General features: G+C 46.3%; 10 protein-coding genes across 10 annotated transcripts; 5 read left to right on the top strand and 5 right to left on the bottom strand.

Annotated features, from left to right (window-relative positions):
- Positions 1-150: 150 nt before the first annotated feature.
- V2V93DRAFT_374783 (thioredoxin-like protein) lies at positions 151-1137 on the top strand. Its single transcript, XM_066911325.1, has one exon. The coding sequence runs from the start codon at positions 279-281 to the stop codon at positions 864-866; it is 588 nt and encodes a 195-aa protein (XP_066763860.1). The 5' UTR covers positions 151-278; the 3' UTR covers positions 867-1137.
- Positions 1138-1260: 123 nt separating this feature from the next.
- On the top strand, positions 1261-2532 carry V2V93DRAFT_374782 (leucine-rich repeat-domain-containing protein). Its single transcript, XM_066911324.1, has 5 exons — positions 1261-1546; positions 1616-1656; positions 1731-1994; positions 2051-2185; positions 2262-2532. The coding sequence occupies exons 1-5, from the start codon at positions 1468-1470 to the stop codon at positions 2451-2453; spliced, it is 711 nt and encodes a 236-aa protein (XP_066763859.1). The 5' UTR covers positions 1261-1467; the 3' UTR covers positions 2454-2532.
- V2V93DRAFT_374777 (uncharacterized protein) lies at positions 2467-3519 on the bottom strand. Its single transcript, XM_066911323.1, has one exon. The coding sequence runs from the start codon at positions 3314-3316 to the stop codon at positions 2621-2623; it is 696 nt and encodes a 231-aa protein (XP_066763858.1). The 5' UTR covers positions 3317-3519; the 3' UTR covers positions 2467-2620.
- Positions 3342-4125, top strand: V2V93DRAFT_374776 (uncharacterized protein). The gene is made up of 2 exons (XM_066911322.1): positions 3342-3663; positions 3721-4125. Exons 1-2 carry the CDS (start codon positions 3513-3515, stop codon positions 4050-4052), a joined length of 483 nt encoding a protein of 160 aa, XP_066763857.1. The 5' UTR covers positions 3342-3512; the 3' UTR covers positions 4053-4125.
- Positions 3956-5341, bottom strand: V2V93DRAFT_374775 (uncharacterized protein). The gene is made up of 4 exons (XM_066911321.1): positions 5049-5341; positions 4721-4996; positions 4527-4663; positions 3956-4455 (listed from the first exon to the last, which is right to left on the bottom strand). Exons 1-4 carry the CDS (start codon positions 5110-5112, stop codon positions 4150-4152), a joined length of 783 nt encoding a protein of 260 aa, XP_066763856.1. The 5' UTR covers positions 5113-5341; the 3' UTR covers positions 3956-4149.
- Positions 5268-7224, top strand: V2V93DRAFT_374772 (acetyl-coenzyme A transporter 1-domain-containing protein). The gene is made up of 2 exons (XM_066911320.1): positions 5268-5922; positions 5981-7224. The coding sequence occupies exons 1-2, from the start codon at positions 5326-5328 to the stop codon at positions 7139-7141; spliced, it is 1758 nt and encodes a 585-aa protein (XP_066763855.1). The 5' UTR covers positions 5268-5325; the 3' UTR covers positions 7142-7224.
- Positions 7225-7360: 136 nt separating this feature from the next.
- On the top strand, positions 7361-9160 carry V2V93DRAFT_374769 (Glucanosyltransferase-domain-containing protein). Its single transcript, XM_066911319.1, has 3 exons — positions 7361-7729; positions 7785-7797; positions 7852-9160. Exons 1-3 carry the CDS (start codon positions 7481-7483, stop codon positions 9075-9077), a joined length of 1488 nt encoding a protein of 495 aa, XP_066763854.1. The 5' UTR covers positions 7361-7480; the 3' UTR covers positions 9078-9160.
- A 93-nt stretch (positions 9161-9253) lies between these two features.
- Positions 9254-11518, bottom strand: V2V93DRAFT_81429 (aldehyde dehydrogenase). Its single transcript, XM_066912797.1, has 3 exons — positions 10092-11518; positions 9982-10040; positions 9254-9914 (listed from the first exon to the last, which is right to left on the bottom strand). Exons 1-3 carry the CDS (start codon positions 11186-11188, stop codon positions 9430-9432), a joined length of 1641 nt encoding a protein of 546 aa, XP_066763853.1. The 5' UTR covers positions 11189-11518; the 3' UTR covers positions 9254-9429.
- V2V93DRAFT_81428 (armadillo-type protein) lies at positions 11519-19731 on the bottom strand. The gene is made up of 6 exons (XM_066912796.1): positions 19579-19731; positions 17882-19512; positions 13643-17820; positions 12193-13576; positions 11935-12129; positions 11519-11853 (listed from the first exon to the last, which is right to left on the bottom strand). Exons 1-6 carry the CDS (start codon positions 19623-19625, stop codon positions 11849-11851), a joined length of 7440 nt encoding a protein of 2479 aa, XP_066763852.1. The 5' UTR covers positions 19626-19731; the 3' UTR covers positions 11519-11848.
- Positions 19732-20354: 623 nt separating this feature from the next.
- V2V93DRAFT_81523 (lignostilbene dioxygenase) lies at positions 20355-22365 on the bottom strand. Its single transcript, XM_066912798.1, has one exon. The coding sequence runs from the start codon at positions 21952-21954 to the stop codon at positions 20392-20394; it is 1563 nt and encodes a 520-aa protein (XP_066763851.1). The 5' UTR covers positions 21955-22365; the 3' UTR covers positions 20355-20391.
- Positions 22366-22391: the final 26 nt, after the last annotated feature.

Genomic DNA, 22391 nt, shown 5'->3' with positions numbered 1-22391 from the left:
CTGTCAATTGCGCCAGATGCAAATCCGAAATTTAAACTATACAAATAGCTCGTGCTGCGTCTTAGTCAATGCGTTCGCCGAGTACGGCCCAGACCGGAGGCGGGTGAATAAGCATTCATCTATAAGTTTTGCAGATTTATGGCATAACTGGCTAAAATAGTGTACACGCTGTTAACCTCTTAATACCTCTTATCAGCCCGGCTTCCTCCTTTCCTACTTTTGCTCACCAATTCTCCTAAATCTCTTCTCCTTTTTCAATTGCTCTTCTCTCTCTAGCAATGGCCGTTACTGTTCAGAAACCCGCTCCCGCCTTCACTAAGACCGCCGTCATTGACGGTGCGTTCGAGGATATCTCGCTTGACCAGTACAAGGGCAAGTGGCTCGTCCTCGCCTTCATCCCCATGGCCTTCACCTTTGTCTGCCCGACCGAGATTGTTGCCTACTCCGATGCCGCGCCCAAGTTCAAGGAGCGCGGTGCCGAGATCGTCTTTGCCTCGGTCGACTCTGAGTACACTCTCCTTGCCTGGACCAACGTCGCGCGAAAGGATGGTGGTCTCGGACCTGTCCAGATCCCGCTCATTTCGGACAAGAACCACACGCTCTCGTCTGACTACGGTGTTCTCATCCCCGAGATGGGTGTCGCTCTCCGCGGTATCTTCATCATTGACCCCAAGGGCAATGTTCGTCAGGTTACTATTAACGATCTGCCCGTTGGCCGCAACGTCGAGGAGACTCTGCGTCTTCTCGACGCCTTCCAGTTCACCGACGAGTACGGTGAAGTCTGCCCGGCTAACTGGACCAAGGGAGCTGACACCCTCAAGGCTGACCCCACCGGAAAGCTTGAGTACTTTGCCAAGGTCAACTAAGCTGGGTCCTTGGTCTGTTTCCTCATATAAACTTAGAATATAAAGAATCATGGTGCACATCTATTTCCTAGAAACTCGATTTGGTTTGGACCACTACTAGATGAATTGGCATGTTCATTGTTCATCGTTCAATGATCATTGTTCTTTTCTATTGCTATTTTATTCTATAACAGTTTTATCATTAATGTTGTATGGCAGTGTTCATAGAAAATCATGTATCTAGAATAATTTATTTTTTTTTTTAATAGAATTTTTTTCTCACAATATAGAAAGCAATTGATATTGTCCTGTCATTTATATCATCATGAATTGAACGACAAACTACATAAAAGTTGAACAGGTGGCATCATTTCCATGCATTAGTAACAATACGCTTGCGCTACAAAAGCAGTACCCTAAACCAATATGGTACAAACTACTCGCTTGATTACATTTTATTGGCCAAAAGAAAGAGTCGAGAATTTCTGATCGTTTTGAGTGGGCTCGAAATCAAGAGAGAATTGAATTCTCAGCAGTTCAGAGATCAATCTGACAGATATTTAAAAGAATATACAATTGGTTTTTAAATAGTTGTCGTTGAAAATTAGTTATATTCTTTAAAATGAGGCTCACAGTTGACTTGATCGACAGCTCTCCTTCGTTCATTAATCCTCTCAAAGATCGTGAACTGTCGCTGCGAGGTCAGTTTATCTGTATTTTTCATTTTGGGATTAGCGAGATATTGGGACTGATATCTTTATATTTTTTAGGTCATCGGATTTCTATGCTCGAGAACCTCGGTGCGACAAAGGTACTTTTGCTATTTACTCTTCTACACAACACACAACAAATCGATAAAGAACAACAAAAAGCTAACGATTTCAGGATTTGAACGACACAATAGATTTAACAGACAACGACTTGACATCTCTGTCAAATCTACCTCGCCTAGTACGTCTTCGCAGACTTTTTCTTGCGCGTAACAAACTCATGCATATATCGCCAACCGTCGCCTCATCGGTTCCAAATATGACGACACTGGTCTTGACTTCTAATTCTATTGCAAATCTGTCAGACCTGATACCGTTGCAGGCGTGTAGCAAACTTACGTATCTGACTTTGATTGGCAATCCTGTTACCAGAAAAGAGGTGCGTACCCAATTTATGAATATACTAAATGGGAAAAGTTAATCTCATGAAAACAGAACTATCGATTATATACCATTTGGCGAATTCCTAGTGTTCGAATTCTTGATTTCGAAAAAGTCAAGAAATTAGAACGTGAACAGGCTGAAGAGTTGTTTGGCACTCATGATTCTCCAACCGAGCTAGCGACAACCGTACGATTTCCCTTTTTTTTTTTTTCTAATTCTATTTTTCTTTCATTTTCTCGAATGAGATCTAATATCATTCTAGTTATCAACCATCTCTACGGTTCGCACATTCGATCTCGGAAATAAGCGCGAGGCAGAGGTCGATTCTTCAAGAGATGTACGCATCAAACTAACAGCTGTTGAGCGCGAGAAGATTATTGCACAACTGAAAAATGCAAAGAGTTTGGCGGAAATCGAGAGACTTGAGCAGAGTCTGAGACGATTAGAAGGATAAATTGATATACGTATTGTGTATAATATAGAATGTGTACGATTATATGTGAAAAAGAAAGATAAAGTGATTAGTGATAAAATTCAGTAGTGCATTCACCCACATGCAAAGCTTTATACTACCCAAAACGCCAAAACCAATATGACCGATTGAAATATAATACATTTTTTTCAGTTGGCAATGATTCTATCCCTTAGTTCCTGCACGCGCATTTCCCATACGACAATCAACGGATGTCGCTGTGCTACATACGCCGGATCCTCATTCACAGCCTTTCTCGCTATACCAAGATACATTGATTCTTCAAAAATCTCTATACTTGTCTCGATCCATCTCGGAAGTACTTCTCCGCTCTCTTTATCCACAACCCAGTATCGTTCACCGAATAAGACCGGCAGATCAAGTAATTCATACCGCATCGTGCGTTCCGCGTCTCGCAGCAAATTTTCTAGAACAAGAGTATCGCGCATCGTTGCTCTGGCAAGAAGCCCTCGTAAACCCTGAATACATCCGACGATTTTACCCACACACAGTCCAAGTTCTGCACCAAGAGGGTATCCGGCGTCGAAGCCCTGCTGCACAGATGTAGGTTTCCCCTTTGTAACGCCATCAAGGTATCCCTGCTGTGAATGGTCTCTATGAAGACGTTGGATATCCGGAGATATTGTGTCTGACTGTGCGGTAAGTTCGTCGTCGACGTCGTCGCTTAAAGCTGCGAGGGCATCTGAAGGCGGTGAAGAAGCGGGAGAGGACGAGGCGGATGGATGCGCTGGTTGCGCTCGGAGGGAGTCGCTTTCGGTGGAGGATATGCTAAGAGATTTGTGGTGCCTATACGAAGGTCTTTGTATTATATCTTTGTCTGTCATGGTTTTCTCTATTTTTCTGACTTCAAAGGTGTTCAAAATCAAAAAGATGAGAATTATTGAGCAGAATCAAATAAATAAGCAGTGCGGCTCTAGTCCAATCTCTTCAATTTCTCTTAAATTTCTCTTTACTTTCTCTTTTCTTTCTCTTGTTGTCTTTTCCGTCTTCTCGTTATTTAATCTAGATTGATACCCGATAATGAGCTTGAAAATGGCCGACTCTTCAGCAGAATCATCAAAGAAATCTATGACACCAGAGCGGAAAAAACAGTACCGAAACTTCCTTATGGCTACCTCAGTCGCATACTTATCCACCATCGTCGCCAAACGTGCTACTCTAGCCAAACGACGTATGTTTTCTGCTTATACGTACATCTTTTGATGATACTGATTTTAAATGTATATAGACATTCCAACACTATTCAGTCATAACCATACACCACCGCCTTTCAATCGCTACAACGACGCCATCCATGCCGTGTCAATCGCCTCCCTTCTCTCATGCTCGTTCTTCGGTATGGCAGTCACGGGGACGGCGTTGGTCATGAATGTACATTCCGTAGCTGAATTCAATTATCGGATGAAAAATTGGTTTGGGGGAAACTTACGGGAACGGGAACGAGCAAAGAATATCGATCCCGAGGTGTTGAAGATCGAGAGTGCTATTGAGCAGTTTTTGGCGGATGGGGTGGCTGCTTTTGATGCAGACAAGAAAAAGAACGAAAAGAGAGAGGAGTAGATCCCAATTGTAAATACTTTCCGGTTATATATATGAGAAAAACAAAATATATGTATCTATTGTAAATATCGCCAAACTCCTGAAGCATACACCTGACTCAAAAGGCAAGCCTTTTCCGCAGCTCATCAACCCGACCAATCATCCTCTTTTCAATCTCTCTATCCCTGACAGACTCCTCTTCTCCATCATCGTCTCGCTCTACACGCACCACATGCGCACTCTTAATCTGTGCAGCGTCGCAGCGTAGATACGCAAAATATTCTTCTTCTCCGATACTTAGCCTCAGTTTTATGAGTTCACATGCCTCATCTGCTTCTATTTCAAGAACATGAGGAAGGCAAGAGAGATGTGCTCGCTTACTTAGATCCCATACGATATGTCTTCTCACAGTTCGAACAAAAAGCTATATGTAATTTCAGTACGCGCTTCTCAGATCGAAACATTAATAGAGAAAATTGATCAAATACAACATACTGCAAGATCGCGATTAAGATATTTTCTTGCCAGAGAAGATAGAGGAATGTGTAATGGCACCGTGTGTTGATATATCTCGTACTCGCCTGTCTTTGCCTCGCGAGAGAGAATGATATAATGTGGGGCCCCAAATTTTTCTAAGACAACAAAAATCAGTAATAGCTTTTATACATTAGACAGAAGCAAAAACTCACTTAATGCAAAGCACTCAATACGAATACCAAGAAGCTCCTTAGCTGCCGCCGGATCATCAACAGCAAACGCAGTGGCCCCAGCTAATCGGTGAAGACTCTGCAGCTGTATCTCTTGCTGTCGACCATGCTTGGCCGTGATATGCGCCAGTAGATTTTCACCATCGATATCTAAATTCTCAGTAGTATTGTGTTTTGGAATGAGGAGTCGAGTATTTAATTCTTTGCGAGCCGCGACACGAGAAGCTAGTCGCGATCTGGCGCGTAAAAGGGAGGACACTGCTGCCGTCAGTATATATCTTTAATGATTCAGCAACAAACAAATACATACATTCAAGATGTAACGAGGCAGCCTCGACCCGATATCGCTCAAGCGATGATGATGATGATGACATGTTGATAAACTACTGAGAGTGAGTACTAAGTGTTTGTTTACTATATTATGAGAAATACCCCAAACATAGTCACATTTATGCTGCGGCTCTCGTATTCGCGTTTAGACAGGCCACATCACCAATTCTTGCCCTTCGCCTCTTCTTCCCTTGCTTACCTCACTTTTAGCTGCAATTCGCAAGCCATCTTCAAGCAGTTCTCGTTTTCAGTACTCGATGAGCGAACCGCGCGCTCGTCAGCCGTACTCCACCCGCTCAAAAGCCGCGTCGGAGCTTGCTGTGAACGAGATGAGCTATTACGCAAACAATGATCCCGAGTTAGTGCACGAGCTGGAAGACCTCGGGGCATCGAATTTCGACGGACCTCGCCATCTTTCGTTGCCACCCAGACCAAGATCTATTGCGACTAAGTTGCCACAGTTCGATTCTTCAGAGGCGAAAAAAGGACACGACGGGAGTGGCTCAAGCAGCAAGAGCAAAGATGAGCCTGCTCGGTCATTGTTACAACTTCCTCCCGCCGATCTACGCAACTTCTCTCTTCTCTGTCTACTTTACCTTCTTCAGGGCGTACCCGTTGGTCTAGCAATGGGGTCTGTACCTTTTCTTCTCAAGAGCAAGCTGAGTTATGGACAAGTCGGTCTTTTCTCGCTCGCTAGTTATCCTTACAGTATGAAATTATTATGGAGTCCGATTGTTGATGCGATTTACTCTCGTCGTATTGGACGGCGGAAAAGCTGGATTGTGCCGATTCAGACCGTGTCGTCTCTGATGCTGCTTTGGCTTGGCGCGCATGTCGACGATTTGCTAGAGGATGTGCGTATTCCAATCACTCCAATTACATTATTGAAGGTTTACTGACTGATTACTATAGGCTGAGAATCATTTAGGATTCATCACATTAGTATTCTTTACTCTCGTCTTTCTTTGTGCTACGCAGGACGTCGCTGTCGATGGCTGGGCGTTGACCCTGCTCTCGCACGCCAATCTCTCTTACGCGTCCACTGCCCAGACGATCGGACTCAACACAGGATACTTTCTCAGCTTCACTGTATTTCTCGCATTCAACTCACCCGAATTTGCAAACAAGTACTTCCGCTCGGTGCCAGACGATGTCGGCTTGCTATCAATGCGCTCTTACCTTACATTCTGGGGCTGGGTGTATCTGATTATGACGCTCGCTTTGCTGGTTGGTAAGCGCGAAGAGCGCACGCATGATGCGCGGACAGGCAGGAGAGGAATTATGGATGTCTACTCTGCCATGTGGAAAATCGGGAAGCTTTCAAACGTGCAACTCTTTGTCGGGATTCACTTAATTGCAAAATTTGGATTCCAAGCCAACGATGCGGTTACCAACCTCAAATTGCTGGAGAAGGGGTTTTCGAAAGAAGATTTAGCACTGACTGTACTGATTGATTTCCCGTTTGAGATTATTTTTGGGTACTATGCTGCAAAATGGTCTGTCGGTGACCGTCCGTTGAGGCCGTGGCTGTATGCCTTTGCCGGACGGCTTGGCTGTGCTCTTCTAGCACAGTCACTTGTCATGTGTTTTCCGTCGAACGGCGTTGGTACAGGATACCTGCTGCTGGTTATCCTCGTGCATGTGTTAGGCTCGTTCATGAGCACAGTACAGTTTGTATCCATCAACGCCTTTCACACGCAGATCGCGGATCCAGCTATCGGTGGCACGTACATGACAACTCTCAACACAGTCTCTAACCTTGGCGGCCAATGGCCGCGTGTGCTCGTTCTATTTGCCGTCGACTATTTCACGCGCGCCGATTGCGAACTCGCACCCGAGACCTCGACAGCCGACCAACTCGACACGTTTATCCCATTCTCGTGCGCACGACAAGCGGATAGACAGAGGTGTACTGCGATTGAAGGTGCTACGTGCGTGATGAAAGTTGATGGATACTATATTGCCAATCTGATGTGTGTCATTGTCGGCGCGATATTGTTTTCGACGGTTATTAGAAAGAAGGTAGAATATTTACAGACACTTCCGCTTAGCAAGTGGCGAGTTGAAAAATAGTATGCGTATGTGCATAACATGTATCTATATTTTTTTGTTTCTAGGATAGATTTAAGATTGTAAATACAGATGTTGAAAGCAGACATGTTTGAAATAAGATATAAGCTGTATCACCGACACTGTAGCCATTATTTTGAGACGCGGTTCCTAATACGGTTTAGCGCTGTTCGAACAAAATGAGCGCGTCGAAACGCGCTTTGGCCGACTTTCAAATTCCCGCCAGCTTCTTCTCCGTTTTGCTACCGTCTGTCTCTTCTCATTTCCGTTGAGTATATCTCCAAGTTTTGGGCAAAAATATTGCTGTGTTTGAGAGTAAGAAAAAGACTAAAAAAAGAAAAAATGCGCTTCTCTGTTCTCGCTCTTGCGCTCGGCTTCGCGCACCTCGCGACAGCTCTGCTCCCAGTCTCAGTCAAGGACAACATGTTTGTGGACTACAACGGAAATCCGTTCGTTGTGGTCGGCGTGGATTATCAGCCCGGCGGGTCTTCGGGATACTCGAACAGTGCTTCGTCGGATGTGTTGTCGGATGAAGATACGTGCCTGCGAGACGCGTATCTGCTGCAGCAACTGGGTGTTAATACCATTCGCGTATGTGTTTCTATATTTCTACATCTTCTTGAGATAAGTGCTGACTTGTTTGCAGGTTTACACCGTTAGTATGTTATATACAGGTCTTGAGTCTTTGTAGATTGCGTGCTAATTTTGGCCAGGCCCGTGGCTAAACCATGACGCGTGCATGTCCGTCTTCAATGCCGTCGGTATCTACGTCATTCTCGATGTCAACAGTCCTCTCGGGGGAGAATCGATCGACCGCTACACACCTTCCAACTCCTACAACGAGAATTACCTTAAGCGTGTGTTCTCCATCATTGACGCTTTCATGGGATACTCTAATGTGCTCGGATTCTTTGCTGGAAACGAAGTCATCAACGACGCGACTTCAGCTAAAGTTTCGCCGCCTTATATCCGTGCCGTACAACGTGATATGAAGAATTACATATCGTTGCACGCGAACCGCACGATCCCTGTCGGATACTCTGCCGCGGACGATGCTACTTTGCGTATTGCTGGATGGGAGTACTTGCAATGCGGAGGCGATGAAGACTCCGACTCAGATATCTTCATTTCCCGCTCAGACTTTTATGGTCTCAACTCTTATCAATGGTGTTCAGGAGTCTCGACGTGGGCGACTAGTGGATACCCGGCTCTGGTAAGTAGTTTTGCAGACTCGTCAATCGCGCTCTTTTTCTCTGAGTTCGGCTGCAATACTGCGTCGCCGCGTACGTTCACCGAGATTAATGGGGGTGTCTATACCGAGGAAATGCTCAAAGTTTTTGATGGTGGTTTGATATATGAGTTCTCTGAAGAAGATAACAAATTTGGACTAGTCTCAATCGACTCTGATGGGGCCGCGACATTGTTGCAAGATTTCGTAAACTTGCAAGGCGCATATGCAAATATGACATACCAGGACTTTATCTCTGACGCTTATATCGACAATGTCACTTCCCCCTCTTGCAATTCTTCGTATATTAAATCGATTTACTCTGGTTTTGACTCAAATTTTACTCTCCCGGATTGTCCGGCTACTGATATGCTGAAGTCCGGAAGCGGCAACAACAATATCGGTAAATGGATCACTTGGAACAGTAATCAAACGACATACAAGATTTACGACATCGATAACAATGAAATCACAGATACGGCAATCTCAGTCGTCTCAGACCAGACAGTTCCGGATTACTCTAAATCGTCGTCGTCGTCGTCGTCCGCTGCGCCATCAGCTACTGCAACGGCTACCAAGACTTCATCTATCGCAGCGACTACCAGTACTGAAGCAGCGACTACTTCATCTTCAGCCGGTGCTGTGTCTGCAGGCGTCAACTCATTCGCAGTGTCGGTTGCCGGTCTTGTGGCTGCTATCTTTGCCCTGTGATCAATTTTTCATGGTTTCACATTTTTTCTCTACTTTCTTTTCTTAACTTGTTTGGAGTCGTTCTCTTTTCTTCTTTTTTTTTTCTTCTGCTCGTTAGAGATGTACTTTTAGTCTTTTGAAACTGATTGCGCCGTTTTGAGCTTGTTTTGTTATCTGTATGAGCAGGTATTGTGAATGGAATTAACTTTTCATTGCCAATAAATAATCTTGGTTACCAATTTGAGAATCTACCACTTGATTAGCTTTTGCTACGATATGTATATTGAAGAGTTGCACAGCAACAGTCTTTTATTTGACAAATAGACTCTAATTCCCAGCATCAAGTAATTTAGGAGCAGCAAAGAAAAAAATTCTACAGCTTCACTCTCTTTACGTCAAACTTACATCTCACACTCGAATACACAAATTCGAAATAATCAGTAACTCGAGAGCGACCACCTCTGAACCCATCGAAAACAGCCAAAGAAGCCGTAATAGCGGTAGTAACCGCCACAATCTTTGCAGTCTTAAGCACAACATCTTTGACCGCACTGATACTTGCGAACCGAGGTTCTTGATCAGTCATCGTCTCGCCCTTTTTGAAACCTAGAGTGTTTTTGATTAGCATACGCGACACATCACTAGGCGTGTACGGTGCGTATCTAAATTCCATTATTTTCTCTAGACAAGTAGGCGGCGCGACGACGGTGCGGAGGTGGGTAAAGCACTTAAATCCATAACCACCGTGGTAATAGCCCACACCAGAGTCACCCACGCCGCCGAATGGCGTGTCGGGAACGATAAAATGCAAAAGTGTATCGTTAACAGTAACGCCGCCGGAAAGTGTTGATTGTATGACTGTGGATATTCGGCGTAAGTCTTTTTATCTACTTGAGTTTCTGAGTCGGAAAATTATTATACGTACTTTCGTCAACCTCTTTCTTGGAGTCAGAGAAGATGTATAATCCGAGCGGGTGATCCATGCTGCACCACAATTAGCTATATTTCTCAGGAGGTAGTCAGCAATAAACATACCTATTAATGATTCCCACAGCAGTCCTATAATCGGCTTTGATGACCGGCAAAATCGGTCCAAAGAGTTCCTCAGAAAGTAGAGAATCCTGCATCGTAACATTCGCGACAACTGTAGGATTGAATTTTCCAATGGATATGTCATTCGGGGATTTTCCAGAATAGGTGATTTTTCCACTCGTGCCCTCCAGTAATTTCTCTAATCGCGCAAAATTTCTCTGGCTAATGATCTTAGTCATTTGCTGTTCTCCCTCACCAGATAAAAATGAATCGAACCAAAACCCAACGCGTTCGACAAACTCATCGTATACAGCCGAATCAACAAATGTGTGATTAACAGATAAACAAATTTGTCCCGCGTTAAGGAACTTTGCCCAAGCGATTCTCTTGGCTGCTAGATCGACATTGGCTTTCGCAGTCACAATCGCAGGACCCTGGCCACCGAGTTCAAGGACGGTCGGAGTTAAGTATTTAGCTGCTGCCTCCGTAATAAATTTTGCAATCTTGCCTGAACCAGTAAAGAAGATATGATCAAATCTGTAATTGAGTATTCTAGTCATCTCACTAGGTCCGCCAGAAGCGATCCGAATGGCGTCAGGATCCAGATACTTTGGTACCAGCTCGACCAACAAATCCTGCGTAGCGGCCGCCATCTCTGAGGGCTTCATCAACACGCAGCATCCAGCAGCGATAGCAGCAATAGCGGGTTCAAGTAGCAACGCGATAGGGAAATTCCACGCTCCAACAATAAGCGCCACCCCAAGTGGCTCCTTTTTGATTCGAGTCTTACTCAACGTTCCAAATACGAATCCGGACTTTGGCTTCTCGTCAGCAGCCCACTCATCAACATGCTCCAAAGACTCCAGAATATTTGCCCGCACGCCAGAAATATCACCCGCATAGGCCTCAAACTGGCTGCGATTCAGGTCCTGCGCAAGAGCAGCCGTAAAGCGCTCCTGATTGTCATCAATCATCCACCACATCTGTTTCATCTGCCACTTACGCCAAGTCATAGACTTGGTCTTGCCGCTGCCGAAAGTCTTGCGCAGCACAGTCACGGCATCTTCAAGCTCGGCAGGTGAAGTGTATGTAGTAGTCATCCTGATTCTCGTGTAATTTAATCAATTCTTAGCTTGAAGGAAGGTGACCATCTGCTTACCTTCCTCCCCGCGCGGGGGAGGAGGAAATCAACCCCATTTATATCGCTTATCAAAAATCTCCGATAACACTCTCAAGCCTATATCGCGATATGGTTCTCTTCGGACATAAGCCATCCGTTCCTGTGACACGAGCTCAAAAGTGCTGTTGTCGCCACGTTCGGAGTTTGGTGGGGGAGTTTCCGGCGGAGCCCACGCATCCGTTGCACGCGGGGGAGGGGCTGTTGCGGCGTTAAGTTATCCGTCGTCGGCGATGATACATTGTAGTCTCTCTCTTTCGCTCTCGCTCTCCGACCCGCGCATTAGTAACTTGGAATCCATGCTTCTTCGGCGCTACTATTCCCCGGGTCCCGTTGCGCTCACAGTTTACGCCGAAACCATAATCGTTATTATAATGGTTCATCTCACTACACGTATTTCAACCTGGACAACCTCCTCTATATAAAATAGTAACAATTATATAAACTACTCGACACAAGACAAATAATAACTCCAATAAAACAAAAACCAAAACTCTTCCTATTGCGTATGACAAAACGACTGTCTCGCTCTTGCCGCGTGCAGCGGTCCTTTTCGCCGACAGAAACTATAGTCCATTGATTTTTACCCTATATAAACAGAATTCGTTAGCCAACACATCTCAACACGACACTGCGCGGTCAGATATGGAATAAGAGGGCAAAACTTACAGAATGAGCACCATCCAATAAAGTGCTGACAGAGGTTTTCAACCGAAGTCGCCTGCTGGATTAGTTTATCGACCTGGTGCGGCACATCAAGCTCCTTCGGATGCTTAAAGTCATTTCCTGTCAGCTTATCCGAAATCCGCTTCAATACAACAGTGGCCCGCTGATTGCGTGAGTCCAAATTGTTTTGTAGCTCGACTGTTACAAAAAATGTAAAATTAGCCCCTGTCCCGCGATTCAACAGAAAATCTTGATACATACGATTAACAACCTCCTCCTCGTCAATCTGCGGTCGGCGCTTATCAAGTCCCGATGATGGAGACACGATCATACTACTCCGACGATCCTTCCCAATCGATGCAGCCAGCGTATTCGCTCCCATCATTGCAGCAGCTGCGGCGGTGCGGCCCTTGTCTGCGCCCATTGAAGCACCAGCTGTATAGGATTGCTGCTGCGCCTGCGGTTGCTGCGTCGAGAGCCCCTGCGACTGCGCCATTGCTCCCTGCGAAGGACGCTCAGGCTGCGGTAGATTAAATCCCCAATTGATGAGCGGATCATGCGCAAACGCTTCAAGAATAGCCATCAGTGACTCCTTATTATCTCTCAGCACCCGCATCACATTCTCACACGTAATCCGGAACGAGCCTTCAATGCCCGACACTTCCATCGCGTACGTCAACATGCGCGTCAATCGAAACGGGACCTTCTCCGGATATTTTTCTCTTAAGATTGCTGCTTCGAAGCAGTCGCCAAAGTCAATATGAACAACTTTGCCGGTATTGCGATCCATCATCAAATTCGATGGATGACGGTCACCCAGCCCGAGAATGTAACCAACCATCGACATCACAGCAAGTGATCGCGTGTACGTTGTGCGTCTGTCTAGCCAAGCCTCGGAAGAGCGACTCTTCAGCCACAAAACCCGGTATAGATCTTGTCCCGTAGTGTTATCGAGAGCATACATGAATACTTCAACCTTTTGAATCAGCGTTAGATGGTCATAGTCTGGCGCCATCTGCAGCATAATCCGGTGCTCGATATTCAAGAGAATCTTGCGATTATCACGATATTCTCTGATCAACACATGGAAGGTATCACTATTCTTAACCCATCCCAGTAATCCGCTCTTGGGAGACAATGGAATCGCAGGATATTGCTGAATACTCAAATGTCGCTTGAAGCACTCGGAATCAGCTCCAAGCAGAGTATTTACAAGACCAAACAGTTGCATAACTAAACTATCCTGTCTAATATCCTCATGACCCTTCAACAAATACTGATAATCAACGCCATCACTTCCACGAATCGACAACTTGCGCGGTCTCTGCTTGGATGTTATAACCGTAAAGGTAGGATCAAAATGCATAATCCGGATAATCGGTTTTCCACTCTCATAAGTACCAGGCATAGCAAGCTCCAAATCATTACATTCAAGCAAGTTTGGAGACACGTACTGCAAATCCAACGTATTGAGCTGAGGAAGCTGGCGAGTAATTCTTCGGAAAACATTGTAATAAACATCCCATGCCTGGTTCAGATGCGTCATATCATTGGTACGCTTGAAGCTGAGCACCCATTCATAGGCCTCGCGCAGGTCACGACCAAACGCCTGGTGAAACGAAATCTCACGTAAAGTTTGCGGTCCCTAAAAGCAAAATGGAATTAACTACATCATCAATCATTTTCAAAAATACCCAAAACTCAAACGCACCATCTCCAGCATTTTATGCAATGGTTCTAATGTTGCAAACATCTTTTCAATATTATGATCGCCAAAAAACAGCCTCGAAGCATCTTCAAGTCCCTCATGCCACTGTTCATGCCACAATACCGCAACTCGAATCAATTCTTGAATGACAATCTCAGCCTGCTTAACAAGCGTTGCACTGTGCGCACGCATTTTATCCATGATTGCCATCGCAGCTTTTTGTCGCGTGACACTATCGGACTTGATCGCCACCGTCAGAGGGTAGACTAGCGACTGCGGATGAGTGCGACCGAGGTCAGAAATAAGCGAGTGTAGAGATTTGCGCACGACCATGTTGGGCTGGTGAATGCGCGCAATCAGCTGCGGAATCACCTCAAGCCAGGTATCGATACTGACGGTCGTAAACCCTTCATTCATAGCCTTTGCAGGCTCAGGCAAACCTCCGTAGCGGAACCAAAGCGTGAGCAAACGCAGCGTGTCTTGGAGCGAGTTCCCGCTCGACAGGTAAATTGATTTGAAAAATCCTTGGATAGCAGGTAATACGTACTTTTCGACAACTTCACCCAGCACAGTACCATTACGGTCCTTGCTGTCAGCCTTGTCATAGGCTGTCACGACTTCAAAGTTAGCCAAAGCCCAGTTATGCCATGCTTTGTACCACCCTTTATCAAAATACGTCGCGAGCAAATATGATCGTAAAATCGCGTGGGAATTCTCGTTGTGCCATTGCGGCTGCAGTGCGATTTGCCATTCACCTTGCTTCAAAAAGCAACGTGCGAGTAACTTTGTATAATCTTCTATCCGTTTCTTAGCATTAGCGGACGTTATACCGTTAGAAGCTTGCGAGGCAGCAAGAGTTGCAGCAGACGGCGGCTGCGAATGCCCATTCGTCAACAATGCCCCATTTATAGATTGCTGCTGCTGCTGCTGCCCATTGCCATTGACAAATGCTAAGTTTGAGTTCAAATTAACCGCTGAAGCCGAGATACGTAATTCAGCAGGCAAAGGATTGAGCATGAGTTCGGTAGTATTTAAACCCAGATTCTGCGACATTTTGGCAGTGAAATCGCATAAATGATTCAGTGCATCGAGCTGTTTTCCAGCTGCCCACATGTACTTCAGTTGCGCATACACAACCTGAGGCGGCGCACGACCGGCGTACGAAGCACTAGAGAGATTTACTGCGTCAGATGGATGGGGATCATCGACTAATGAATTGAGTGACTTCTCTGCAAGTCCCATACGACCTGACTTGCGACATAGATTCGCAAACTTAATCCACATCTCCATATCTTGTCTCGGCTTGACGACTAATGCACGTACTTTAAGCATACGCTGCCAAATATCAACATTGCGCTGGCATCCCCTAAGTCGTCGACTCCAAGTCTTGCGCAGCACGCGTTGCTGATCAGGATCATCGACCGCCATTTTATAAGTGATGATCTCCTCCAGCTCCGATAACATCTGCACACGCACGACAACACCATATGCACGATTATAACTTTCAGAGACTAACGCAGATAATTCTGTAATCAGCAAATCTCGCGCTTTGCCAATATGTGTTGTTGCATCATCAAAATTGTTCCGATGTAATGACAAAATAGCTCTGAAAAACGACCGATCAGGCGACTCGGTCTTCATCACACTGATATAAGTATCCATCCGATCCCATTGTCCTAAGCCCCACGCAGCGGCAGCGGCCAGAGGCGCAATCGAGCGGCGAATATCAGTCGGGGAATTTGTCCATTTTTCATGCGCAAGCTGGGAAAGTAAATCCCATTCACCCAGCGCGTGTAGACATCGCATTCTGCCCATAGTGATATCCAACGAATCAGGCTCATCTTTCTCACGTCTATTATAAGCTTCCAATGCATCTTCCCATCGCTGAAGCTTTTCGTACCATGTCTCTTTAAGCTGTAAATCATTATGTAGCTGCGCATGCTTCAAAATTCCAACAGCGGCATCATTCTGCTGAAGTTGGTTGTTGATGCTAATAAGCGCTTCGATAGTCGGCGTAGTAGGCTCCTGAATAAACTCGAGCTCTTTATAATGTAAAGCCTTCGCATACGCATGACACCTAGTAGCGAATTGTCCTAGAGTCCGAATATCCATCGGCAGAGCCTTATCGTCATGCTCCATAAACTCCGCCAAATTCAGCAAAGTCTGTAAAATCTCCGGCGGAATCTTAGGAGACATTAACGCGGTCTCAATCGATCGCACAAGCTCATCCTGATTCTGCTCATACAACTCCGCCCAGCAACTCACAAAGCTTACATTGAACAGATCTTTTGCAAGTGGATAATAAACACCGGCTAAAGAAGCACATGCTCGTAACGCATGCGATGGCGACTCCTTCAATAACTCAACACTTAAACGGCGCACCCACTCCTGCCAGTCATCACGCGTTGACTTCTGCGATGCCTCCCACGCAGCTTTGAGATGCTCCTGATTGACTGGTAACTTTTTTGAAGGAGGCTTAGCTTCCGAAACCTCGTCGATACCAGATACAGCATATTTGCGATCCGAGTCCGTGTCAAGTTTCTGTGGAAATGGCTCCTTCTTGATCATCCGGTTTACAAGCAACTCGTACTGCGCATGGTATATCTTGTTGGCAACCACAACTTTGTTGATGACAGGGATGAACACAGTCGTATCGTCACGCAAATAATAAATCAGCGATGTAATAAGCTCAATTGCTGCCTTACGCACATCCTCATTCCCAGTCGTACCCAGAACGCGCAGAGTAGGATGCATGATTCGACTGACCATGTCAGCCATATTGACATTCTTACACATCTGGCCAACGGTTTCCATGGCAGCAATCTCCAGAACCGGTGGTGCATTCTCAAATAATCGCACAACAGAAGGTAATAAAAGATGGATGTATTCTTCAACATTTGATCCAAAAACCACAAAAGCATGCAATACCTTTTGCGTAGATGTGCGCATGGCCGACCGGTCCGTGTCGATAATTGGTAACATAAGCGGCAAAAGCTGCTGCATATACATCTTGAAATCACCTTCCATCGCCCGCGAAACGCTTTCAACCAATGATAGAATAGTTATCTGCAAACCTGGCGATTTATTGAAAAATTCATTAACGAGCGAGAATATATCTGGCAGGAAATTTCTGATATGCTGACGTACAATAGTGACCATGATACCTAACTGCTGGAAGTAAAAATCAAGAATGGAATGCGAGCAAGTACGCATAACTTGCAAAAATACAGGGATGATCTCCCCCAGGAACGGCACGCACTTGACGCCCAACGTCTTGAATATATACATAATAGCCTGCACGACAGCCGTATGATGCGTACCTAACGATGGGTCCCGTAAAATGGTAAGCAAAATCTTGATCACGACCGACGCATAATACTCGTCCGTGCCGCTCGGAGGCGTCTGCGCAGTCAAATTGAACATGATCGTCGATACATCAGATGATGTTACGTCTTGCTCACCAGCCCGCTTGCCAAGTCCTCCACGCTCAACCATTTGATGACGATACGGATCCAAAGCGCCAAGAATACCAATCAACTTGACTGTCTCGCACTGAATAGTGGAAGATTGCTCAGATCTCAAAATCGAGACTAAAACGCCAAGAAGCTGCGGATAGTCAATTAGTGGATCAATAACGTACCCCGAACTACTAGCAAGTTGTCCCAGTGTGCGTAATGCAGCATCCCGTTTCACAGGTGAGCTCTGGTCTTGCAGCACATCCAGAATCAACGGCATCAGGTCAGGGATATAAGGAATCAGATCTTCGCCGCCAACTCTTGCCAGCTCACCCAGAGCAGAAATCACGCTGGCAGCAGTAGCAGTGCTCGAGTCGCTAGCCTTGGGAAGAAGAACTTTGATCATCGGATTAACGTAAGGTTTTATCAGTCCCTTAGTTGAACGCACAAGGATTGACAACAACTTAGCCGATGCCTCTTTCGATCGCGAACTGGTCGAATATTCCAGTTCAGTCAGTAACTGAATCAAAGTCTTGCGTAGAGGAGGCATGACATATGCAGGATTAATGTTGGTCAGACGACCGATGATGCTAATAGCAACCTGGCGGACGGCAAAGACTTCGTCATTAAGAGCAGTGAAGAGCAATCGCACGTTGTCCGCTTGTGAGAGATGAGAGTCAAAACGAGCATCAAAGGAGCTAAGCACCTCCAGACGAATATCGGCCACTAGAAAAAGCAGTCAGTTAAAATCGTACCCGCGCAAAAAAGGAATACGTCCAACACATACCAGGATCAGAAATGGCAACGGACAACAACTTCTCAAGAACATCTCCCACTACTCGAATTGCATGTGCACTAGTCTGGAAGCATATTGGATCTTTCAAAAAGAGAGAGCACGACGCTAGAGCGGCAGCCTTTCGTACTTCAGGATTCTCATCATCAAGATACAAGATCACGCAATTTCTCACGAACTCATTAAACGTATATCCAGAGAAATCAAAGGTGCCCAAAATGCGCATGGAAAGAGCAATCAGATCAGAGTCTTTGATGTCGTTACTTCCTGCCGGTCCATCTTTTGAAATCATGCTCTCCCGGTATTCGCGAGCTGCTTCAGGAAGCATAGGCAAATTCGACTCTGGGGAACCAGGCACTCTGAACGGTCTTCCAGAAAGAGAGATTGAAATTATGGTTATCAGCCGCTCTTGAAGGGTTGGCAAAAGCGGTTTGATGTATTTTGCGAGATCAACGAGAGTCGCGCGCAAATGCTCAGACAGACCACAGGCAAACATCAGGTCAAGAATATCGAGATTCAGATTCTTGGTCAGAGCCTGTCCGACTGCGGCCGCAAGCATGCTTATGCACTCAAAGATAGCTTTCTCTTGCTCTTTCCGTGCACGACCTTTCTGACTCAGTCCTTCCTTAATATTAGTAAGAATAGCGTCGAGATAGGGACCCATACTGCTGTGAACTGCGCCCGCAATCTGGCCAATTGATTGAAAGACTTGATTGCGTTCTCGATCTTTTTTGAGTTGTCCGAGTAAGTGCAGCATGCAAGGATGCATGTACTTGTCTGCAAAGGCGGTCGGGTTATAGCTGGCTAGCGTCGGCATCATAGCGAGCACCGTCCGGCGTACCAGACTGTCACGATGATCTTTATATTTGAGCACGGTATCACACACATTGGCGTAATTTTTGTGCATAAACATGCCAGCTTGTTCGAATAGCTCACGATAGACCAGTAAACTGCCATGAATGGCATCTGCCGAGCCAATTTTTGTGAAACCAAGCTGCGCCTCAGTGTATATACGCTCGTACCACTGCTGTCGCATCTGGTTGTCTCGCTGATACATGATTTTTAGACAGGCGCGCAATGCATCAGCGGCATCAATGCGAACTGCGACTTTTGGATCGCGCAGGGCGACCCATATGACATCAAGGATCTGGGGAACGTAAGCATAGAGAATTGTAGGGCTATTTGCAGCAAGCTCAGTGATGATGAGCATAGCCGCCTGGCGTCTCGATTCTTGCCGGTCAGACTGAAGCCATTCCAAGGCGCGCTTTACTTCGAATTCGACGAAATCGAGCGTGAGAGTTCCGCCCGGAATAGCCAGCCTTCCAAGCGCCTTGGCGGCAACACGCATTGCTTCAACATCGTTACTTGGAATGACAATACGTAGATAGTTTGCAAACCGGGAGATCTTCGTCGCATTTTCTTCGGTACCGTCAAAGTCGATGAGCCTGTCGATGGCAGCTATACCGCCAAATTTGTCGTTTGTGTCTGTGGAGTGAATGAGCTCAAAAATGCGGCGGTTCACGTCATTGCTGTACCGCGTGAACTGGTCGATGGGAAGCTCTCTAACAACAGTCGAAAGATGATCACGAAGCTCGTCGGCGGCGCGATTGCGAACTTCGGGAGACCTAAATACGAAATAGGAGGATTAGCGAGCGGTTCCAAAAGCTTTGTGAGCGATGAGGCGAACGTACTTGGAGCGCAAGTCAGTGAAGATATGATTCAGCGCCGCGTTGTCCATGCTGATGCCGACAAGAGAGCAGCAAAAGCCAGGAATAGCAGGAATCAATCAGGCTGGAGAGGATAAAGGTGAACAACTGGATGCTTGCAGAGCGAGTGATTGGGAGTGCCCGCACCCTACCCTCACCCTACCCTTGAAACCTTTCCCCGTAGTACACCACCAAAGGTGTCATTCGAATACCTAAACGATAGGAACTAGGACAGCATCGTCAATCCGTATACAGCTTACCATTAGACTAATCCTTCTATAAGCTGATTGGTTTATTGGTAATCACACAGTTCTTTCAAAGTAAGATGCCAGACGACCGCTTCGTGGCCGGTATTTGGCGGTTTTACAATGACCCGGTGCCTGATCTAGGCGGTGGACGACGAACCTAGGCCGAGTACCTGACCGGAGGTTTACCGAGCAGCGTCATGGTCGTGACCGTTAATTGATGGGAATGTTTGTTTTCTATTCCCTAAAAAACTACGAGACACAGGAGCTGTGTTTTTATCGTTGACATGGCGGTTCCTCCCGCCGACCACGTCAGAGCGCACCGTCTTTCCGAAGCCTTCCTTTTGACGGAGGGTTTTTTTTTGTGCCGATTGAGTACCTCCGTTATGTGTTACGTACATCTCTTTACGAAATCCTCCTATGCAATAAATGCTCATGGCAAGAGCCGATCTACCAGAGATGTGATTGGTTTCATTTAGAGAGCACTTGGGAAGCGGACAATTGCCGCAGGAACGGTGTCTTAATAATACTATTGAAATTATCTAGGACCGACTTATAAAGGTTCTAACGCCGCCATGTTGCTGATGACGACCTCCGGAATCTCTCGCACCAGACTTTTCCGTACTGGGAGTGTGGCTGCCTCGACCCAATTTCCATGTATCTGCGCCTTGACGTGCAGGGGAAGTTGCACAATGGCAACAAGATTCTCAAAATCCTGCGTGTCAAGTACCACCAAGTCACTACGGTTCGCGGCACGTCTCTCTACCATGGCAATAACCCAGCCATCGCCCTCGGGCGCATCGGCAGACCGGGGGATAAAGATGGGCTCCTGTACGAGCGAGTTGTCACCGGCATAGTACCAGCGTGTTTTTCCCGTTTTATGGCTGTGCATAGCTATACCATTCAAGCCATGAAAAATGTTCTTGCTGCCGTCTGATTTGTTAGGGATGAAGACATTGAGAAACACGTACTCTGATTCTTGTGTCATGAAACGCTCGTCAATACGTGGAAACTCTGACGGCACATCGAGAATGACTGTTGGGTCTTTCACTTTGCTGCCGCTCGGCTGATTCAGATCAATCTCCCAGCGGACAAAGTCGGCCTTTGCGTTTGGGGCTGGCATTCTCCCATCATCCGGAGGAAAGAAGGGAAATGCGTTGTCGTGAACACGCGAAGACTCAAAGCAGAGTTTGCCGTTCTTGCCCTCCCATGCACCCCCAGTGTGAATCAGCATGCAGTTCTCCCACGAATAGACTCTGTGTTCGCCCGGCTTCCAGCCAGAAGGAAGAGGAGTCGTCTTCCGCCTAGGCACGACTATGAAAGTGGCTGGAAGATTGTAATCCCACGCCCAATGTTGCTTCTTGGCCTTTAAGCGTGCCATATTGGCCTCAAATGGCCAGAGAACGAGGATGATCCAGTTGGGCGTGATAACACAGTCGTGAATGAAAGCGCACCACGGCGATTTGAGCCATTGCTCATCGTGCGTCTTCCCGTCCTTGTCGATAGAATAAATTACAATATCCGTAGTTGCAAGGCCTTTGGCCTCGTACCCAAAAACGACCAGCTCGTTCGAGAATGGGTCGACTTTCGGGTGGGCAGTAAACGTCTTGGCGTTGACCTGTCCTTGGAAAGGGTCGTAGCACCGGGTTTCAAGTGTATCGGGATCGACAGCATAAGGCAGTCCAACTTCTTTCAATGCGAGAAGATGGCCCGCCCAATAGACGAGATTCGTATTCGCAGTAGAATCGACAGCTGCTCTCACACATGGGTGGTGTGTGAAGGGATTGCGGTATAGACCAAAGAGAGCCTTATTAGCTCTTCGTTCAAGCTTGTAGCGTTCCGTCTCAATGTATTTTGTCTTCATATCCACGCGGCCGTTGTAGAAGCGAAATGCAGAAATGCTTCCATCGCCATCAATAGGAACATTGTTGGGGTCTGGGGGTACAAAGGGATCGCACATATTTCGATAGAATGTGCCATCGATGGCCGAGGGAATAGTACCAAGAACCACGAGATCAGCAACTTCTCCCTCAATTCGACATGGAGTACCGCTTCCAGCCAAGTCAAAAGCTAGAGGCCACTTGGACTCGAGCTTAGTTTTGTCGGTGTTCTGCATCGTTGTGGTCTGTATAGAGAAAGGATCTTAGTATATCAGCTTTTTTGGAATATCTCTGGACATTCTCCAGGAGTTGCTGCGCTTTTTATCATTGTCCGGCGACGGGCAAAACCCGGCAAAACCCGCATTCGGCTGCATTTTCCACATCTTCAAAACGAGCATTGTGCGTGTGTGTGAAATAGCACCGTGGTTATTGGGAGACTCTTCGCTTAGGAGTAGGTGAAGTGCCGAGAGAGTCGAGTGGCAAACCCCTCTATGGGCCGGGCTATTCCCACCTCCTCACCGGCACTGACCAGCTTCACAGGATTAACAGATTGCGGGGTACTATACTTGCCCGACTCATGGTGAAATACGTAATGATTTCTGCCTTTGCTTTCTGTGGCCTTGACGGGTGAATAGTATTACGTCGTTTGGCCCATATCTCCCACGTGCCCCAG

Source organism: Kockiozyma suomiensis (assembly GCF_038497685.1).
Source record: "Kockiozyma suomiensis strain NRRL Y-17356 unplaced genomic scaffold V2V93scaffold_14, whole genome shotgun sequence".
NCBI classification, from domain to species: domain Eukaryota; kingdom Fungi; phylum Ascomycota; class Lipomycetes; order Lipomycetales; family Lipomycetaceae; genus Kockiozyma; species Kockiozyma suomiensis.
The sequence above is the reverse complement of the archived record's forward strand: the minus strand, read 5'-3'. Positions and strand labels throughout refer to the sequence as shown.

Coding starts and splice junctions, on each gene's coding strand:
- V2V93DRAFT_374783 (XM_066911325.1), top strand. CDS start 279: ATGGCCGTTACTGTTCAGAAACCCGCTCCCGCCTTCACTAAGACCGCC.
- V2V93DRAFT_374782 (XM_066911324.1), top strand. CDS start 1,468: ATGAGGCTCACAGTTGACTTGATCGACAGCTCTCCTTCGTTCATTAAT. Junction 1,547..1,615: donor TCGTGAACTGTCGCTGCGAG/GTCAGTTTATCT, acceptor TATATTTTTTAG/GTCATCGGATTTCTATGCTC. Junction 1,995..2,050: donor ATCCTGTTACCAGAAAAGAG/GTGCGTACCCAA, acceptor TCATGAAAACAG/AACTATCGATTATATACCAT.
- V2V93DRAFT_374777 (XM_066911323.1), bottom strand. CDS start 3,316: ATGACAGACAAAGATATAATACAAAGACCTTCGTATAGGCACCACAAA.
- V2V93DRAFT_374776 (XM_066911322.1), top strand. CDS start 3,513: ATGAGCTTGAAAATGGCCGACTCTTCAGCAGAATCATCAAAGAAATCT. Junction 3,664..3,720: donor TGCTACTCTAGCCAAACGAC/GTATGTTTTCTG, acceptor AAATGTATATAG/ACATTCCAACACTATTCAGT.
- V2V93DRAFT_374775 (XM_066911321.1), bottom strand. CDS start 5,112: ATGTCATCATCATCATCATCGCTTGAGCGATATCGGGTCGAGGCTGCC. Junction 4,997..5,048: donor TGCCTCGTTACATCTTGAAT/GTATGTATTTGT, acceptor TGACGGCAGCAG/TGTCCTCCCTTTTACGCGCC. Junction 4,456..4,526: donor ATCTTAATCGCGATCTTGCA/GTATGTTGTATT, acceptor AATTACATATAG/CTTTTTGTTCGAACTGTGAG.
- V2V93DRAFT_374772 (XM_066911320.1), top strand. CDS start 5,326: ATGAGCGAACCGCGCGCTCGTCAGCCGTACTCCACCCGCTCAAAAGCC. Junction 5,923..5,980: donor TCGACGATTTGCTAGAGGAT/GTGCGTATTCCA, acceptor TGATTACTATAG/GCTGAGAATCATTTAGGATT.
- V2V93DRAFT_374769 (XM_066911319.1), top strand. CDS start 7,481: ATGCGCTTCTCTGTTCTCGCTCTTGCGCTCGGCTTCGCGCACCTCGCG.
- V2V93DRAFT_81429 (XM_066912797.1), bottom strand. CDS start 11,188: ATGACTACTACATACACTTCACCTGCCGAGCTTGAAGATGCCGTGACT. Junction 10,041..10,091: donor GCTGTGGGAATCATTAATAG/GTATGTTTATTG, acceptor ATTGTGGTGCAG/CATGGATCACCCGCTCGGAT. Junction 9,915..9,981: donor CAAGAAAGAGGTTGACGAAA/GTACGTATAATA, acceptor GAATATCCACAG/TCATACAATCAACACTTTCC.
- V2V93DRAFT_81428 (XM_066912796.1), bottom strand. CDS start 19,625: ATGGACAACGCGGCGCTGAATCATATCTTCACTGACTTGCGCTCCAA. Junction 19,513..19,578: donor TTCACTGACTTGCGCTCCAA/GTACGTTCGCCT, acceptor TTTCGTATTTAG/GTCTCCCGAAGTTCGCAATC. Junction 12,130..12,192: donor CGAGGAGGAGGTTGTTAATC/GTATGTATCAAG, acceptor TTTTTGTAACAG/TCGAGCTACAAAACAATTTG.
- V2V93DRAFT_81523 (XM_066912798.1), bottom strand. CDS start 21,954: ATGCAGAACACCGACAAAACTAAGCTCGAGTCCAAGTGGCCTCTAGCT.